The sequence below is a fragment of the Leuciscus leuciscus genome, assembly GCF_965113295.1.
Source record: "Leuciscus leuciscus genome assembly, chromosome: 8".
NCBI lineage: Eukaryota > Metazoa > Chordata > Actinopteri > Cypriniformes > Leuciscidae > Leuciscus > Leuciscus leuciscus.
The window spans coordinates 36383523-36404936 of record NC_138732.1 but is presented as its reverse complement, the minus strand read 5'-3'; the positions used below and the strand labels follow the sequence as shown (position 1 = coordinate 36404936).

General features: G+C 38.8%; 1 protein-coding gene across 1 annotated transcript in view; it reads right to left on the bottom strand.

The window, feature by feature from the left end:
- Window positions 1–21414, bottom strand: part of LOC309505343 (uncharacterized protein) — a gene marked incomplete at its 3' end in the record, with an annotated part of 156334 nt that overhangs the window by 115128 nt on the left and 19792 nt on the right. The window contains exon 2 of the mRNA XM_082178715.1: window positions 4895–5137. Coding sequence (XP_082034841.1) covers window positions 4895–5137 — 243 coding nt within the window. The remainder of the gene's footprint in view (window positions 1–4894; window positions 5138–21414) is intronic.

The window sequence follows — 21414 nt, the reverse complement described above, 5'->3', positions numbered from 1 at the left end:
GAATACTAAAAAAAAACAGAAAAAGAAGAAAAACAATCAGCAATCAATTAGTCTGACAATTTTAGAAATGACAATATGCAACTGTACTAAACATGATGACAAAAAAATAAAACATACCAAAAATAAGCTGCCTGTCTGTCTGTCTATGATAAGCTATCTATCTATCTATCTATCTATCTATCTATCTATCTATCTATCTATCTATCTATCTATCTATCTATCTGCAACTGTAAATACTAAACATGATGACAAAAAAATTAAGTATACCAAAAATAAGCTGTCTGTCTGTCTGTCTATGATAACCTATCTATCTATCTATCTATCTATCTATCTATCTATCTATCTATCTATCTATCTATCTATCTATCTATCTATCTATCTATCTATCTATCTATCTATCTATCTGCAACTGTAAATACTAAACATGATGACAAAAAAATTAAGTATACCAAAAATAAGCTGTCTGTCTGTCTATCTATGATAACCTATCTATCTATCTATCTATCTATCTATCTATCTATCTATCTATCTATCTATCTATCTATCTATCTATCTATCTATCTATCTATCTATCTATCGCACATAGCGATCTGCAATTGTGAATGCTAAACAAATAACAGAAAAAGCAGAAAAACAATCAGCAATCAATTAGTCTGACAATTTTAGAAATGACAATATGCAACTGTACTAAACATGATGACAAAAAAATAAAACATACCAAAAATAAGCTGCCTGTCTGTCTGTCTATCTGTCTGTCTCTCTGTCTATCTATCTGTCTGTCTGTCTGTCTATCTTTCTATATATCTGTCAGCCCAACGCATCAACCGCTGATTGTGATTATACATTCGAGTTAAAAACACGAGAGGATTGTGATCTGTATATACCACAATCGGAAGACTACTAGAACCAAGATAAACCTCAAAGTGTTGTAATGAGAGTAACAAAGCAAGAGCTTCTTTTTCAATAGTTGAATAATTCAGCTGATGTTTATTAAACTTACGAGGGTAATAACTAATAGGATGTTCTATTCCATTGGCATCCTCTTGGATAAGAACTCCCCCAGCACCCACAGCGCTTGCATCAACCTCCAATTTAAAATGCTGAGCACAGTCAGGTGCCATTAAAACAGGTGCATTGCACATCAGAGTGCACATTTTGACTGAATCAAAAGCATGTTGACTCTCAACTGACCACTCATAAGATTTAGATGGACTAAGCAGTGAAGTAAGGGGACTCACAACGGTCGAGAAATTCTTACAGAAACCACGATAATAGCCTGCCATTCCCAAGAACCTCCCCAACTCTCTGCGGGTGGTAGGAATTGGGAATTCGGCTATGGCAGTTACCTTGGCCTCTACTGGTCGCACTTGGCCTTGACCGACCTCCTTACCAAGGTAAGTAACAGTTGCTTTGCCAAATTCACATTTCGCTAAATTAAGTGTCAAATTTGCTTTAGCAAGTCGCTCAAACACTGTTCTCAACAGGCTAATGTGTTCTGTCCAACTCAACGAATACAACACCAAATCATCAAGATACGCGTTGCAATTCGGTACATCATTTAAACGATGTTAACGAGGCGCTGGAAAGTTGCTGGGGCATTTCTAAGCCCGAAAGCCATTGCCGTATACTGGAGGAAATTATCTGAGGTTACAAAGGCTGAAATCTCTGAAGCTTTTGAGGTGAGTGGAACTTGCCATTATCCTTTTAGCATATCAAGCTTTGTAACAAAACGTGCAGAACCGATGTTATCTATACAATCCTCCATCCGAGGTAACGGGTAACTGTCTGGCACAGTCACAGCATTTACCTTACGGTAATCTGTGCAGAATCTGAATGTGCCATCGGATTTGGGAACAAGTAGGCATGGAGAACTCCACGGACTGCAACTGGACTTGGCCAAACCATTTTCCAACAGATACTCTACCTCTTGACTCATAACAGATCTTTTCATTGAGTTTACACGATAAGCATGTTGCTTAATGGGACGAGCTCCGTTCACATCAATATCATGTTTCAGAACATTTGTTTGTGTAGGAACATCACCAAACAGACATTTAAAATCAGAAAGTAATTTTACAATGTCTATTCTCTGATCCACAGTCAAATGATTAAGATACGAGTGAAGATCTTCTAAAATCTCAGAATTTGCCAACCTTACACCCTGCTGAAAAGCATGGCGAAGCACCACACCATCCGTGTCCACCTCCAAGATACCAGGAGATGACTTCCGGTCCACGGCTATCGCAACAGAAGAGACAGCGGGCCCTGCCGTCTGTTCCGCAACACTCGCCGTTGACGACTCTCTAGTATGATAAGCTTTCAACATGTTTAGATGACAAACATGGGTTTTTCGTTTTCGATCAGGTGTATACAACATATAATCAGTTTCACTCATTCTCTTTTTCACAACATAGGGACCAAAGAAACGAGCAGATAAAGATGATCCTGGGACAGGTAACAACACAAGCACTTCGTCACCAGGTTGAAAAGATCGCGCTACTGATCGTTTATCATATGTACCCTTCATATCTTTCTGAGCATTTGCAAGCCAGTCTCTAGCTAGCGACCAAGCAGTATGAAGACGATCTCGAAACTGGCTCACATAATCCAGTACACTAGTGTTTGTATTCGAATTAGGTGCTAAAATTCGTTCTTTAAGAACTTTCAATGGGCCTCTAACTTGGTGTCCGAACAGAAGTTCGGCTGCACTAAAACCAAGAGATTCTTGAATGGTCTTTCTAACAGCAAACAGAACTCCCTCATCCCAATCGTTAACAGTGTCCTGGCAATATTTCTTAAGCATTGACTTAAGGGTTTGGTGAAAACGCTCAAGTGCGCCCTGGCTCTGCGGATGGTACGCACTTGAGACTCGATGAGAAATTGCTAGTGATTCAAGTACTTGTTTAAAAAGTTTAGATAAAAAATTCATACCTTGATCGGTTTGCACTACTTTTGGAAGTCCAAACGTGGAAAAGAATTTCACCAATGCCTTGCTGACTACAGGCGCAGTGATTTTTCTTAGAGGAATCGCCTCTGGAAATCTGGTGGCCACACACATGATAGTTAACAAAAACTGGTTACCAGACTTAGTTTTCGGTAATGGACCGACACAGTCAACCATCACATGTTCGAATGGTTCTCCAATCGCGGGTATAGGAATCAAAGGAGCAGGTGGAATTTTCTGATTTGGCTTTCCAACGATCTGACAGGTATGGCAAGTACGACAGTAATAAGCAACATCTTTTTTTAATCCCGGCCAAAAGAAATGACTCAAAATCCTATTATATGTCTTGGTAACTCCTAAATGACCAGCAAGCTGGTGATCATGAGCTAAGAACAAGACATGTTGACGATAGGAAAACGGGACCACAATTTGATAAACAACATTCCAATCTGAATTCTCGTCAGCATGAGAACACCACTTTCTCATCAGTAAGTCCTTATCAATGAAGTAAGCAAATTTCTTATCCTTAACGACACCAAGAGAAACAGCAGAATTAAAAGCAGTGACAAGTGTTTTATCCTCTTTCTGTGCAGCAATAATTTTCTCACGTGACACAGGTAATTTAAGTAACTCTGCATCAGACTCAACTACACCTTTGTTTTCTATTTTTGAACTATTTTTCTTTTCAAGATTCACATCCAGTAATGTATCACCAGACAACAGTGGGAACATGAACGAGTTAGACAGATCAACTACATCACCTACTCTGCGCGACTGTGCGCGTGTGACGGCGCAAGCTGGAAAAACATCATAGTAAGTTTCAGACAATCCTTCTAACTCACAGAACGCATTTGGTTCCTCAACAACTTCAATAACAGACATTACCTTCCCACCTGCCAGGTCATTTCCAAGGATAAAATCAACACCCTTCACAGGGAGTGAAGGACACACAGCAACTCTAACACCAGTACACAGTTCACTCTATAAGTGCATATAATGCAACGGAAATTTCACACAACCCATTTCGATTCCCTGCACGATCACACTAGAACCACAGAAGGTATTGTCAGACAACTGTATTTTACCTGCCAAAATAAAAGATTGCATGGCACCAGTGTCCCTGAGTATTCTTATTTCTTCTTGGTCCTCCATTTTTCCAGACAGAGATATTAACCCTTTTGACACAAAGGGCCGATAACTCTCATCAATTCTCTCCTCAGTATTCACCGTAGCCGCAGATTTAAAAGCTTTCACAAACCCCACGCCCTTTGGTTGTGGCTGCTGCTTGCGCTTCAACGCAAAACAATCAGCAATCACATGCCCTTTCTTGTGACAGTAAAAACATTCACGCTCCTCTTTATTACGAGGTGGGCTAAATCTTGAACGTGACGTTTGAGATTGCGAGCTATCAATCTGTAACTTTTCAGGACGTGCAGAGGCAAATACATTCTTGTGGGTTAAAACAAACTAATCTGAGAGTACAGCTGCGTGTGATAGGGTAGTTACCTTCTGTTCATTAAGATATACTACAATGCGGTCAGATAAACATCCTTTAAACTCCTCTAGCAACATCAACTCTCTTAAAGAGTCAAGATCACTCACTTTACTGGTGGTACACCATTTATCAAACAACACTCCTTTCTCCCTAGCAAATTCCACAAATGTTTGTGTAGGACTCTTTTTGTGTTTTATAAAACGTTGCCTATAAGCCTCCGGAACTAACTCATATGCTCGTAGGATAGCAGACTTCACAGACTCATATTTCAGACTCTCTTCTAGTGATAACGTAGAACAAATTTCTTGCGCTTTACCAAATAACCTACATTGCAAAAGCAAAGACCAAACCTCCTTAGGCCAATGAAGAGAAGTTGCGATGCGTTCAAACGCACTGAAATAAGAATCTACTTCTGTTTCTCTAAATTGAGGAACGAGTGCAATGTGTTTACTCACGTCAAAGGCATCTGGGGCTAAACCACCGCGCGGCGGAGGAGAAGAAGCTGGAGCGGTGTTCAACTGTACAGCTGAGCTAGTAGTAATTTTGGATGCCTCCAGCTCAAGCTGCCTCAGTTTCACCTGCTCGATTTCCAACTTGCGCACCTCCAACTGCAAGTTCAGGTCAGCTTGGCGCGCCTGGGCTCTCTCTTGCGCTTCATAATGCAAACGGGCAAGGCGGACCTTCAGTCGCGTGCCTTCCTGTGAATCAACAGAACTGGGTGAAAACGGCTCAAACGGTGGTAAGCCGGCCTTGGCTTCGGCCTCCGCCTCCACGTCAGCATCAGCATCAGCTACACCACTCTGCTTGTCCTTCTCCCCAAAAAAGAATTGCGCCAGAGTAAAAGTAAATAATCGAACAAAACAGTAAATCAAAACTTATAACAAAACAACAGATGTTGGCATGAGCAAATAACAAATAAAGCGAGGCAGAAACCGAGTAACGATGACAGCAAAACCAGTAAAACAAAAAGAGCCTCCATTCACTCCTTTCCAGCGTCCTTTTATCTGCCAGCGGAAACGTTACTGGCAGCGGATAGGTCGACGTCACATCGCTTGATGATAGCCTCGTGAGCCAATCAGCGGTCAAGGAAGACGGCCTAAGAGATCAACAGGAAGAAAGAGAGAGAGAGAGAGAAAACAAACACAGGCACTCCCACAAAGCACCTATGAACGTGACAATAAGTATACCAAAAATAAGCTGTCTGTCTGTCTATGATAACCTATGTATCTATCTATCTATCTATCTATCTATCTATCTATCTATCTATCTATCTATCTATCTATCTATCATAAGCTGTATGTCTGTCAGTTTATCTTTCTATCTATCTATCATAAGCTGTCTGTCTGTCTGTCTGTCTATCTATCTGTCTGTCTATCTTTCTATCTATCTGTCAGTCTATCTTTCTATCTATCTATCTGCAACTATAAATACTAAACATGATGACAAAAAAATAAGTATACCAAAAATAAGCTGTCTGTCTGTCTATGATAATCTATCTATCTATCTATCTATCTTAGCACATAACGATCTGCAATTGTGAATGCTAAACAAGTAAAAGAAAAAGCAGAACAACAATCAGCAATAAATTAGTCTGACAATTTTAGAAATGACAATTTGCAACTGTACTAAACATGATGACAAAAAATAAAACATACCAAAAATAAGCTGTCTGTCTGTCTATGATAAGCTATCTATCTATCTATCTATCTATCTATCTATCTATCTATCTATCTATCTATCTATAATAAACTGTCTGTCTGTCTATCTATCTATCATAAACTATCTATCTATCTATAATAAACTGTCTGTCGGTCTGTCTGTCTATCTATCTATCATAAACTATCTATCTATCTATCTATTATAGCACATAGCGATCTACAATTGTGAATGCTAAACAAATAACAGAAAAAGCAGAACAACAATCAGCAATCAATTAGTCTGACAATTTTAGAAATGACAATTTGCAACTGTACTAAACATTATGACAAAAAAATAAAAACATACCAAAAATAAGCTGCCTGTCTATGATAATCTATCTATCTATCTATCTATCTATCTATCTATCTATCTATCTATCTATCTATCTATCTATCTATCTATCTATCTATCTATCTATCTATCTATCATAAGCTGTCTGTCTGTCAGTCTATCTATCTATCATAAGCTGTCTGTCTGTCTATCTATCTCTCTATGTCTCTCTGTCTATCTATCTATCTATCTGCAACTGTAAATACTAAACATGATGACAAAAAAATTAAGTATACCAAAAATAAGCTGTCTGTCTGTCTGTCTATGATAATCTATCTATCTATCTATCTATCTATCTATCTATCTATCTATCTATCTATCTATCTATCTATCTATCTATCTATCTATCTATCTATCTATCTATCTATCTATCTATCTATCTGCAACTGTAAATACTAAACATGATGACAAAAAAATTAAGTATACCAAAAATAAGCTGTCTGTCTGTCTATGATAACCTATCTATCTATCTATCTATCTATCTATCTATCTATCTATCTATCTATCTATCTATCTATCTATCTATCTATCTATCTATCTATCTATCTATCTATCATAAGCTGTCTGTCTGTCAGTCTATCTATCTATCATAAGCTGTCTGTCTGTCTATCTATCTCTCTCTGTCTCTCTGTCTATCTATCTATCTATCTATCTATCTATCTATCTATCTATCTATCTATCTATCTATCTATATATCTATCTATCTATCTATCTGTATGTCTGTCTGTCTGTCTGTCTGTCTATCTATCTATCTATCTATCTATCTGCAACTGTAAATACTAAACATGATGACAAAAAAATTAAGTATACCAAAAATAAGCTGTCTGTCTGTCTATGATAACCTATCTATCTATCTATCTATCTATCTATCTATCTATCTATCTATCTATCTATCTATCTGCAACTGTAAATACTAAACATGATGACAAAAAAATTAAGTATACCAAAAATAAGCTGTCTGTCTGTCTATGATAACCTATCTATCTATCTATCTATCTATCTATCTATCTATCTATCTATCTATCTATCTATCTATCTATCTATCTATCTGTCTGTCTATCTATCTATCTATCTATCTATCTGCAAATGTAAATACTAAACATGATGACAAAAAAATTAAGTATACCAAAAATAAGCTGTCTGTCTGTCTATAGCCGCGTTTCCACTGTCGGGCCAGGGCCGGGCCAGGGCTTTAAACTGGCCGTGCCGGGCTAATAGCCTCGGGCTAATAGCACCGGGCCTGCGTTTCCACTGCCGGGCCAGAAGCTCCACAGCGCTTCACTAAAACACGCCCGTAACACGCCTCTCTGGAACAACGTCACACTAACCCATTCACCAACAAATGGAAGTTTTATCAGAAAACTAATCAGAAATCACTGGAAACAGCGTTGAAACAGCGTTGAAAACAAACATGATAAAAGCGGCCGTTTGCTGGAATTTTTGTTGTTTACTTTAACCCTCTACTGCATGAATTTTGATGACACATGATAAAAATTATTTCACATCATTTCCTGGCTCATTTGGGAACATTTTATTGATTTATTGAAAAATGTCCCTCCCCCAACCCCCCCACCCCAAAATATTTTTTTGTTGCCTGAGGGCAACGTTATGCAACAATGGTAAAGAATCATAGAGAAAATGATCATTATACAATTCTCAGAGAGCAATACAAAAATAAAAAAAATTATTAAAAAATGTCAAGAAATCATTTAAGTAAAAAGGGAAAAACACTTGAAACACATCAATATACTTGATTTGATACAGACATAGGTTTGTATCATGTAGTGCGTCATGTCATATCATGTACTTCATGTATCCTAATCAACCCCATATACACTACTGTATAATGACAAAAGTATTGGGACCCCTCCAAATCATTGAATTCAGGTGTTCCAATCACTTCCATGGCCACAGTTGTTTAAAATCAAGAACCTAGGCATACAGATGCTTCAACAAACACTCTCAGGAGCTCAGTGAATTCAAGCGCGGTGATAGGTTGCCACCTGTGCAATAAGTCCATTCGTGATATTTCCTCACTACAAAATATTCCACGGTCAACTGTTAGTGGTATTATAACAAAGTGGAAGCAATTGGGAACAACAGCAACTAGGCCACAGAGTGGGGTCAGTACATGCTGAGGCGCACAGAAGTCGCCAACTTTCTGCAGAGTCAATAGCTACAGACCTCCAAACTTTGTAGAGAGCTTCATGGAATGGGTTTCCATGGCTGAGCAGCTGCTTCCAAGCCTTACATCACCAAGCGCAATGCAAAGTGTGGGATGCAGTGGTGTAAAGCACGCCGCCACTGGACTCTGGAGTGACCAATCACGCTTCTCTGACTGGCAATCCAATGGACGAGTCTGGGTTTGGCAGGAAAACGGTACTTGCCTGACTGCATTGTGCCAAGTGTAAAGTTTTGTAGAGGGGGGATTATGGTGTGGGGTTGTTTGGTGGAGGGGGGATTATGGTGTGGGGTTGTTTGGTGGAGGGGGGATTATGGTGTGGGGTTGTTTGGTGGAGGGGGGATTATGGTGTGGGGTTGTTTTTCAGGGGTTGGGCTTTGCCCCTTAGGTCCAGTGAAAGGAACTCCTAATGCTTTAGCATACCAAGACAATTTGGACAATTTCATGCTCCCAACTTTGTGGGAACAGTTTGTAGATGGCCCCTTTCTGTTCTAACATGACTGTGGATGCTGCACATTAGTGTCACTTTGGTGACTTCGGGTGTTCCTGTGCACCCAGGAACCCTACATCTTCCCTACTTGTAACACATTATTTGCCATTGTGAGGTATTGTCCAAGACATCCTTGAAAAGTACCCCTTATCGCATAACGTTGCCCTGAGGCAACAAAAAGAAAAACTGAATTTGTGAACATGCAAAATAAAAAGAAATTCACAAAACCTGCCAAAAGGCTTCTCTACACCTTCATACACACACACATATTTTTTATGTACAGTTCATGTCATTTTAAATATGATTACTAAAGCAAATAATCTTGCTTTCATCTCACACCATGTGCTCCTGTGACCATGTGTCAGAAAAGGACGTCCCGCCTTCAAATGGTGCTTGATAGTGACTCCCAAACCTTATTGGACTGTTCTTTGATACTTTTTCAAACATTCTAATTGGTTGCAATCATTTAAAGAAAAATGTACTGAACACAGGGCTTAAGAAAACTTTCCGTTGCCTGGGGGCAACGCTATGCAGTAGAGGGTTAATATTTAAAACCCAAGCATCGATGTTTTACCACAGGTTTACAATAAAAAGTGATACATTGATCATAATGAATTAATTTATGTCAAAATTGCACATTAGTCACTCAGAAATAAATTACTGTTAGGTCTATTTCACAAAAGAAAGAGGACACACTTACTTCTTCAGTCGCGTCTGTTACTGTTTATCTGGTAGTTACAGGACATAGTTACATCACATTTAGAAAGAATGATAATTTCTACAAATATATGCCACCAAAAATACGACCTGAGGAGCTTTAGCAGCACTCTCTCGACTCCCATACAGATATTTTCCGTCAGAGAAACAGAGGAAGCTCCCGAAAAAAAAGTTGCTTTATTGTATGATAGTCCGGTATAAAGAGACGAGGCTACTGACAGATCAAATAAAAACATGATTGTGGTAGCCTTTATGATTGGTCTGATTTCTTCAAGCGTTCACTATGTTTTTTTACTATGCGTATCTTCAAGCGTTTACCATGTTTACTATGGTAAAGGTTAGCGCGCATAGTCTTTTGCATCACAAACACAAGGCATTCAAACATGAACGCGAGTTAAATTATTTTAAAAGTCTTTAATGCTGACAGAATCATCCGGCGCTGCCGTCTCCCGACTCAGGTGAACTCCGCCTCTGTTCGTAACCACTCCTCTAGCCCGAGCTAGCCCGCTCTGGCCCAAGGTATTCGACGGGCCAGAAATCCTGGCCGTTGGCCCCGAGTAAGCCCCGATCAAGCCCCGGAAGTGACAGTGGAAACGCGACTGGCCCTGGCACGCACTAGCACGGCCCGGCCCTGGCCCGACAGTGGAAACGCGGCTTATGATAATCTATCTATCTATCTATCTATCTATCTGCAACTGTAAATACTAAACATGATGACAAAAAAATTAAGTATACCAAAAATAAGCTGTCTGTCTGTCTGTCTATGATAACCTATCTATCTATCTATCTATCTATCTATCTATCTGTCTATCTATCTGTCTATCTATCTATCTATCTATCTATCATAGCACATAGCGATCTGCAATTGTGAATGCTAAACAAATAACAGAAAAAGCAGAAAAACAATCAGCAATCAATTCTATCTATCTATCCCCACCACCACCTCCTTCACTTGGAAGGACTCTTTCTATCTATCTATCTATCTATCTATCTATCTATCTATCTATCTATCTATCTATCTATCTATCTATCTATCTATCCCCACCACCACCTCCTTCACTTGGAAGGACTCTATCTATCTATCTATCTATCTATCTATCTATCTATCTATCTATCTATCTATCTATCTATCTATCTATCCCCACCACCACCTCCTTCACTTGGAAGGACTCGACCCGCATGACAACGACCCGAAACACACAACCAGGGCAACTAAGGAGTGGCTCCGTAAGAAGCATCTCAAGGTCCTGGAGTGGCCTAGCCAGTCTCCAGACCTGAACCCAATAGACAATCTTTGGAGGGAGCTGAAAGTCCGTATTGCCCAGCGACAGCCCCGAAACCTGAAGGATCTGGAGAAGGTCTGTATGGAGTAGTGGGCCAAAAACCCTGCTGCAGTGTGTGCAAGCCTGGTCAAGAACTATAGAACAATAAAGAACTGTGGCCGTAAGGTCTCCGGTGCCTGTTTAGGTGGCAATACCCGAACTCCGTGCTGGACACAGGAAGTAAGGGATGCCGTCAAGCTGAAGAAGGAGTCCTATTGGGCCTGGTTCGCATGTGGTACTCCTGAGGCAGCTGACGGGTACCGGCAGGCCAAGTGGACTGCAGCCCGGGTGGTTGTGGAGGCAAAAAAAATCGAGCTTTGGAGGAGTTAGGTGAGGCAATGGAGAAGGACTACCGGTTGGCAGTGGAGGTGGGCAGCTGTTGACCTCAACTGGGGATGTCGTTGGACGGTGGAAGGAATACTTTGAGGATCTCAATCCCATCGACACGTCCTCCATTGAGGAAGCAGAGGCCGAGGGCCGACTTCACCCAAGCTGAAGTCACCGAGGTAGTCAAGGCACCAGGGGTGGATGAGATCTGCCCTGAGTACCTCAAGTCTCTGGATGTTGAGGGGCTGTCTTGGCTGACACGCCTCTGCAACATCGCGTGGCGGTCGAGGACAGTACCTTTGGGCTGGCAGACCGGGGTGGTGGTCCCTCTTTTTAAGAAGGGGGACCAGAGGATGTGTTCAAACTACAGGGGGATCACACTTCTCAGCCTCCCCAGGAAAGTCTATGCCAGGGTACTGGAGAGGAGAATACGGCCGATAGTAGACATCTATGCCCACTAACTAACTAACTAACTAACTAACTAACTAACTAACTAACTAACTAACTAACTAACTAACTATCTATCTATCTATCTATCTATCTATCTATCTGCTTCCTCTCATGCTGATAGGATAGAGAAGGAGAAGGAGCAGGAAACTAAAAGTGTTTGTAGAATAATCTTAATTACATCTCAATGCTCAGTCGGACTTCATTTGACCAGCACAAATTCAACAAGTGTTCATGAAGACAATGAAAAATGACTGCTGAAAAATGAATGAAAAATGAAAATACACGGAGAATACACGGTATAAAAATAAATAAAATTTGCGTGCACATTAATTAATATAATGCGGAACTACTGTTAGATACGCGCATAGACATATAGGAGCATAGGAACACCTCTCTGAACGCGCGTCTATTTCGCTTCAAACGCTCGCTTTATAGGCACGTCCTATTCGCTTTGGACGCGCGAATGGATTCAAAATGTTCAAGCATCGAACTAGACGCGATAGACGCGAATTTGACACTCTATTCGCGTTTGGTGTGAACGCAGCAAAATGAACAGGCTGCGATGTCAAGATTGCAATGCTGGAATGTGTGTGTGTGTGTGTGTGTGTGTGTCTGTGTGTGTCAGAGAGAGAGAGAGAGAGAGAGAGAGAGAGAGAGAGAGAGAGAGAGAGAGAGAGAGAGAGAGAGAGAGAGGCACGAGCGCGATAGAACAGTGGAAACATAAAAACATACTCCGTTCATTTTGTTCATACAGGACATCATTAAAACTGCAAAAAGTGTTTAGCCTACTATATTTGTGTAAAACACAACATTGTGCTTTTGTCAAACTGTAAACTCTTGTCAAACTGTAACCTACAACTGTCACCCAACCAAAATCACACACACACACACACACACACACACACTGTTTAAAAGCAAAAATGATCTCATCTTTTGGACATTCATCATATTGCATTGGTTTTCATTTATTGTCCTAAAACAGAGCACTAATCTGTTTATTTTGAAGTTACACATTCTACATTGATTAAAAAAGAAAATCAAATGTGTTTTTAATGGTAGTATTATTTTATACAGAAATAAATTATTTATAATTCAGATGAGAATAACGTTAAAGTTAATAAAAATTTTAAGGAAAAAAATATTGTGATTTGAAATATAGCAAATTAATTTTAAATTCATTCAGGTACAATTACCAAACATATCTCAAGGTTGAATAAAGGGTGGCAGTCTTTCATTATCAACTGTTGGTGTGGACTATATACTGGAGAAGTATTTGTTCTCCATTTGAGTGAGATGTTTTTATGTGGCTAATTGAGCAAAGTGCTTCCATATATTTTATTATTATTAGTATTAGTTCAAGAATAAAATAAAAATATCGGATTGATATCGGTATCGGCAAATAGCCAAAGCTGCGGCATCGGTATCGTATTGGAAGTGAAAAAGTGGTATCAGGACATCCCTATTCACAACATCATCCCGTGACGTTAAAAACCTTCAAATTGAGACATATTTGTACAACACAGCACAAAACATACAGTAAAATTAGAGAAAAAAAAAGAAAAAAAAAAAAAGACACATATAGAAAGTAATATGACAGAGATAAAGTAATATGAAAAAAGATTTCAAATAGCATGAATGAAGGGCAATGCAGATGTATGTTTGCTCTCTTAGAGGGGTCATCGGATGCCCATTTTCCACAAGTTGGTATGATTCTTTAGGGTCTTCATGTAAAGTGTGTAACGTATACTTTGGTTAAAATTCCTCAATGGGTGTGTAAAACAACACCCTTTTTACCTCAGCTCTGTTCACAGCGACCCGTTTCGGTGCATGTCTCTTTAAATGATAATGAGCAACTGCTCACCCATGAGGGGTGTCCACACAAGACATGCAAAGTGTTGCCTTGGCGGACAGTATACATATGGCGGAGGGGGAAATATGCTAATATGGGAAATATGCTAATACTGGAAATTAGGGCTGGGAATCACTGGGTACTTCACGATACGATACGATACGCGATACTTTGTTCACGATACCGATAATATCACGATATCGCGATACTGCGATAATCGATATATTATCAGTAATAACTCACAATATATCATGTTTTTTTAATTAGCAAAATGAACAAAACAGTCACAGACACTATTTTTGTTTTGCTCGCAGATGATTTTTTTCACTCAGGAGAAATCGAGTGGAATCGGTGATGCTCGCATGGTCGCGGCTCGCAGCGTGTGAGAGGAATTACAAGCCGAGCCCAGCACGTTACGAGCACCTCCCGACCTCCCGATAATTTTTAAACATGTTTAAAAAATTCGGGGAGTCGGCCCGATTTTCACCAGCTGTCCCCTATTGCCAAATCATACACAACCACGTCGATGGGGCTATACCTCAGTGGCAGCAACCATACAGCGTGCGCATACAATGTCACTGTCACACACACACACACGCACACACACACACACACACACGTAAACTTTTCTCTCTCTCTCTCTCTCTCTCTCTCAAGTTTTTATGTTGAAAGGAATGGCTACTGTTCTCTGCTTTTCAACAAATCATCTGCACACACATTCATGTCATTTTTCTATCTGAAGCTTTGCCTGCATGCATACAACATGACGGTCTCTGTGTTTAGCGCGAAAGCCCACGTGATTGCTGCCGGCTCGGGATAAAATTCATGCAGGACAGTCGTGCCGTGTACCAGCTGCTTTGACGCGATATGTATAAGTTATATGTATAAGTTAAAGGTACAATACATAGACTGTAAAAAAAGATGGACGACGCCCCTTCGCTCTCTTCCATTGATGAGAACTGAAGCCGCCAGAGTCCCGATATGGCGCTGACATATTGGAACTTGAGTCTGCGCAGTAGCGATCTCGGGACCAGACCTGCGCAGTAGTGAGCAGGAAGTAAAGCCGTGAAATCAACGCTCCGCCCTCACTCTCGCAGAATGCACTGAGGGAGAGTGGATTCTGCACACTTTAAAAGAAATTGATTGCAGTACGACAAGAGGCTTGTTAAAATAAAGTAAATACAATCTCCTCAGTCCTCCGAAGATCCCGAAAAAAATGTCCGTTGGTGCTTCAGTGACTACTTCGCTCAGAGAACCTGTCAATCACAGCTGTCAATCATGACGTTACACCACCGCATCACGTAACTAACTAAAAACCAACTTATTTTTGAAACAGACACTTGAACTTACATCAGCGTGATAAAAACGACAGCAAATGAAAGAAACCACCTTTGGAAAAAAGATATTTGAAGTGTATTTAATTGTTTAGTTGGGCTCACGTCCCGTTGAATAACACAGGGAGGCGGGGCTTATGACCTATACTAGGACCAGTCACCGGGGGGGCGATCGAGACGTTTTGGCTTCACTTTTCAGGGCTTGTGCGGCACGCTTGGTACAATATGCAACATTGTCTGCCGCTAGAGGGCGCTACATTCCAAACAACAACAACGGCGTAGCTTGATGACCATGTAAAGGAGCGTAGAATGATGGGAACTGTTGTTTTCAACTCCACCGTGGATGTAAATCAGTCAGACGGGAATCGAAAAATCATGTTCATGGATGTTCTATTTTTATAAATGTTGCGTTTAATGACATGCTTTTTGTGGCGAGGGGGGGCGTGGTTCAGCGCGGTCTGTAACGGGAGAGATAGAAACAAGACGAGCGGGACTAAGTAGGTCAAGTGCAAATGACGAACACCTGTGTCCAGGGTTCATACACATTTTAACCAATACTTTTCCATGACTTTTCGGCACATTTCCATGACTATGTATTCCTGAAAATGTCAGTCGACATTATAAGAATAAAAATATGTGTTAAAGTTTACCCTCAGAGGTTTAACAATAAAATGGATGACAATTTATGTGGTACAATCCAATACTGATCTACTTAGAGATCAGTGGTCTTAAAGCTTCTTTAGGTGCTAATTTTTTTTATTTCTAATTTATGCAAATTTATGTTTGAATTTAAGCGGGATTTGACGTTAACGGTCTCTGACTGAATTTGAATCTGTTCCTCACAATCATACGGATTCTGAAGATTTGTATTTACATTATGCTCAAAATGTTGCAAGTAAAATGTTCTAATTGTGTTATTATGAAACATTGGGACAATGTTATTTTGAGATCATTGTAAAAACTTTAACTTAAACAACATTACCAAAATATGCTCAAAATGTTGCAAGTAAAATGTTCTTCTTTTGTTATTATGAAACATTTCCATAAAATATAAAATATTTAAAATAAAAAAATATTTAAAAATCAAATTTTAAAATATCAATAGAATATTTTGATATTCAACATTTAAAATGTAATAAGATAATAACTTCGCCTCAGGCAACATCGCAACAAGTGAGTGAATCGGAAGTGAACTGAACGTTATGCCGCCCGAATATAAGGACGTTAAGACAACGTGAAATATATATTTTTTATTAAACAGTTTTGGTATTAATCACATATTATGCTGTGTTAAAAAAAAATTCCATGACTTTTCCAAAACTTTCTGGGTCTTTTTATTTTTTCAAAACCTTTCCAGGCCTGGAATTTGCATTTTTCAAATTCCATAACTTTTCCAGGTTTTTTTCAAAACGTACGAACCCTGTGTGTCTTTTTGCAGTATTATTGGCGTGGAGAGACCGTGCTGGAATCAGAGACTGGAGAGAAAATTGGACGCAGAGAAAGAAAACCGGTGGATCCGAGCTCTCATTTTTGAACTGTTTTGTGCCGTCGCCACGGTGAATGCGCGTTGTGCGCGACTTTTGTTTGTTTTGTTTTGTTTTATTTTAATAAAGTACGAGTCCCAGTCACGCCGACCCGTCTTCTTCCTGACTCTTGAACCTCATCACACTTTTATTTCATTAAAATGAATTAACAGCAAGAAAAGTAAGGTTTAATACTAAATTGGTTATCATAGATGTTACTGTATTTGTCGAATTCATTGTTGTGATAACGCTGCGCAGTTTTACGTGTTCTAAACAATTGTTGTAAAAGTACATTCGAACATGCCCACATCATTTGCCAAAATACTGATTAATCTTTATGTATAACACATGCTATATTTATTTACATGGCCATAAACACCAGACGTGATAAACAATGTCAATAAACTAAACACAAACCTAAAGCAATAATACTTTCCTTGCATAAACATAACTATTACCGAATGCTACATTTGGAAAATATAAAATTAAGCATGCTTTGTCGACAGAACCAGCTGCAATCAGTAAATAATAATTGTGTTCCATAACGACTGCACGAAACAAGCTAACGTTTGTTGCTTGATAGACGCTACAACTACAACTTCCGCATTTGTCCAGGACTCCACGCAGTACGAGCGGAAACCGAGGGTAACGCAGATATGACGCAATTGACTGGCGACTCCCAGCTCCCCCTGCTCTAACGCCCCGTTTCCTTGGTTAAAATCGCAATTTTCTCATTATTTAAAAATAGTTGGAAACATTTGGGATATTGTAAGTAATCAACTTAACAAAATATATAACACTGGCCTTGAGATTTTGGGATATTTTAATGCAAAATTCTTACATATTGTACCTTTAAACTGACTCGCAACGTGTGCAATATCTCACGACCTCCCAAGTGTCCGAACTCGCACCGTGTACGCCCGCCCTAACGGCTTTTAAGACCCCTTTAAAGCCACAGACACAACAGATTACTTTTTAGTCCTTAGATCTTCAAACAACTTTTGAGGAGCAGCTGCTTCAGTTTGAGCTGGAAACTTTCACTTTTCTGTGCAGCTTTAAAGAATTGTTTGGGATTCTCAATGTAGAGAGTGTAAAGCACATCGAAGAGCAAAGAAATAAAAACTGAAAGATATATAAATAATAAAAATATATGCAGTAAAAAAAACCTCAATCTGAAGTTTGTGACAGATGATATCCTTCAGTTCCTCCAGTGATGATGGCTGATGCAGAAGGTCAAGCTCTGAGTGTTGTCTGGACCCAGTGTCACATGAAGACATATGGTTCTGATGCTTGAACAGAAAGAGAGGAGAGAGAAAATAAGGAGGAAATTAATTAGATCATCAAGCTAAATATAAGTGTCTTTATGTACATGTGTAGGGAGGGTCTAAAAATGTTTTCACTTTCTTTAAAAGCTAACAGTCTATTTGTTTCAGATTAGGGATGCACGATATATCGGCCACTATATCGGTATCGGCCGATATATGTTAATTTTTAAAGTTATCAGCCCGAAAAGAAAATTTGGCTGATATATTAAAGCCGATAAATAATGGATAATCCCCCTCAGCTGAGACACTTCAGATGCGCACTGTTCACCATGTTTTTGAATTGCTTGAAATATGATTTTTAATCACTTCAAAAATGGAAAATACAGTAAAGTGCAACATGTGCAGAGCAAGTCTGACATATAGGCTACATAAAATTATAATGGAAACATTATAATTGTATGTTTGGGACCTGGCTTTTAATAATGAGACTTTTGTTTTTGTAATCAGGCTCTCAAAAATTACATCAAAATTTGGATTTAGATTTATCTGCCTTCATGTCGGCTTTCAAACATAAAGAATTGTCGGTTATTCATATCGGCCAAACTTTAATATCAGTGCATCCCTATTTCAAATGTACAGTTCATAAACAGTCTCATTTTTACAGGCTTTGCGAGTAACGAAGCCTCTAGTCCTGTTTTTTTTGGAAGTCAAATCTGTCTTTAACACACCTTTATCTTGAAAGTACACACACATTCTCTCTCTCACACACACACACACACACACACACACACACACACACACACACACACACACACACACACACACACACACACACACACACACACACACACACACACACGTGTATGTATATTCCTGAGCCATGTGTGTGTGTATGTGTGTCTCTTCCTAAGGCGTGTGTGTGTATGTGTGTCTCTTCCTGAGCCGTGTGTGTGTGTGTGTGTGTGTGTGTGTGTGTGTGTGTATGTGTGTCTCTTCCTAAGGCGTGTGTGTGTATGTGTGTCTCTTCCTGAGCCGTGTGTGTGTGTGTGTGTGTGTGTGTGTGTGTGTGTGTGTGTGTGTGTGTGACAGAGAGATTAGCAATTTGTGAACAGAGCAGGATAGACTAGGGACAGAAACAGTCAATGAATGATGTGTATAACATCAGATTGATCAGAGATGCATCAGAAGAAGGGAGACAGATGTCAGCAGTCTGTCATGTGATACCGTAAACAGATTACCATGGTAGAGACATTACTGTAACTCACCCTTATAAAGGTCAACTACAATACAGATTCAGTCATATGGCACAGTGAGAACATTTACTGTATTGGCAGCAAACTGTCCTAGCACAAAACTTCATGGCAGTTTCATAACGTCATCACATCTTTCGATAACACACATGATAGATACATATTATGGATTTTGTTACGTAATTTAGGTAATGTAAATGTATTTTCTAAAGTGGCACATGTAGCCTGTGTTACTTATTTCAGTAAAGAGGGTGATTTAAAACATGAATATTGCACTGTTTGCTATTAAATTAACGGCTGTTAAAGGGATAGGCTAGTTCACCAAAACATGAAAATCCTGTCATTTACTCACCCTCAAGTTGTTCCAGTCCTGTAGGGTTTCTCTGTATAATATCATTTTGTGTTTTGAAACAATGATAATGTCGACTGAAAATGTGCATAACTGTAATGAAAGCATGGGATCAGGTTTTGAAAGAATGACTAACGTTAGCTGGGTTACTAGTGTTATCAGTTTGGATTTTTGAGCTACGAGTTTAGAAAATTGTGAAAATAGTAAGTTACCAAAGCAAATAAAACAATTATTAAAACAAGAGAAATTATCAAGACGAAAATGTAAGTTAAAAACATCCTGCAATTATAAATGCTAAACAACACAATTGACCAATAAAGCCATTATCTGCAGTATATTTATCTATATAAAACGGGTAGTTCCAGTCCTTGGTTCTGATTAACTTTAGTGGGGTTTTTCCACGATAAAACACGACAATGATCGCTTCAATGGTTCAATGTTTCACTGCACAACACCCCTAGCAACCATCTTAGCAACGTAAACATAATATTCTCACTGATATTGTTCATTGAAGCTTATAGAGTAACGTTAGAGTATTGTGAGAGATTGAGTAAGCGAGAGTACCTGCATTTACAGTAGATATAGTCATATATTCCTAATAAAAATCAGTTTGAATGTCCGCTGCCATATCTTGAACTTTTAACAGTTAAGGGGTTTTCCCGTGCCCTGACCATAGACTGTAAAAAATAGGCCCTGACACGCTAGTCATTTGCGTCTGACAGACTGTCTCATAAAGACAGTCTTTGCCGCCATCTAATGGCGAAATAATGTAAATATAGTTTTTCCTACCTCTGATGTCGCGCGATGCAGCAGATTCACTTCTCCACACTGCATTCACTCACCGAACTCTTGACTGAGTGCTTATGACGTCACAAAGGCCGCGCCAGAAATCCTGAGGATGGAAATTGTTATTTAAATGTTCTAGTTGTTGATTCAAACAATTACATGAACCTTTTCTTTTTTTTTATCACGTGTGAATGTTTTAATTTACTTTTATATATAGATTTTGATTTACCCTGCCAGCTCTAGACTTTCAATCTAAAACTATGAAAATTCATTGTAAAACTATGATAAACCGAAAATAAATAAACATATAACATTTGAATAGCCTATTTATCAAGTGAAAATTATTTCTTCAAAAGTTATTGTTTCCAGTTACCAAAGAGCCAACAAAATGAAATGAGGTGAACAGTATACATAAAAACCAGGTACATTTCACATATAAAATATTTTTATTCTGCTGTTTTTGTCAAATTATGCACAAATAAAAAGATAATTTGTTAGTAGTTAATATAAAATATTATTGGTTTGTATTCATTCATCATCAATTTCAACACTGAATATTATCAAAAAGAATACATATAATTTTTTTAGTTGGCCCATTGACTTCAATTTTAAAATATGTTTGCTCAACTAGTTTCATAGTTCATTCAACTGAGAAGTTTTATTTAGTCCAACATTTAGAAATCTAGTGTGAAGATTCTGTCAATTACAAATGACAAAAAACAGTTTATTGTTTATCATTTTATTTGTTACATGTTATATGATAATAGGAATAGTTGTGGAATTAGTTACTAAGCAATTTTGTACTGACGCTGCTAACATAAAATACTTAACTGCCAAAAGATACATACAATTATTTGCATTTAAAGCACACGAAAAAAAAAACATTACGTTTTTTTTTCTCAGTATGGAATAGTTCAATCAACAGATGCTTGACATACGCATGTTGAAATACAAATACAAAATTAAAATGTACTCAATTGAAATGTGCTTAAACACTACTGATTTGTTAAGATACAAACTCTCTTCATGCAAAATCTAGCTTAAAAAAATGTCATCTTAAAAAATGAAAATGTACAGTTCACTTCACCTCTGTAGAACTGTTA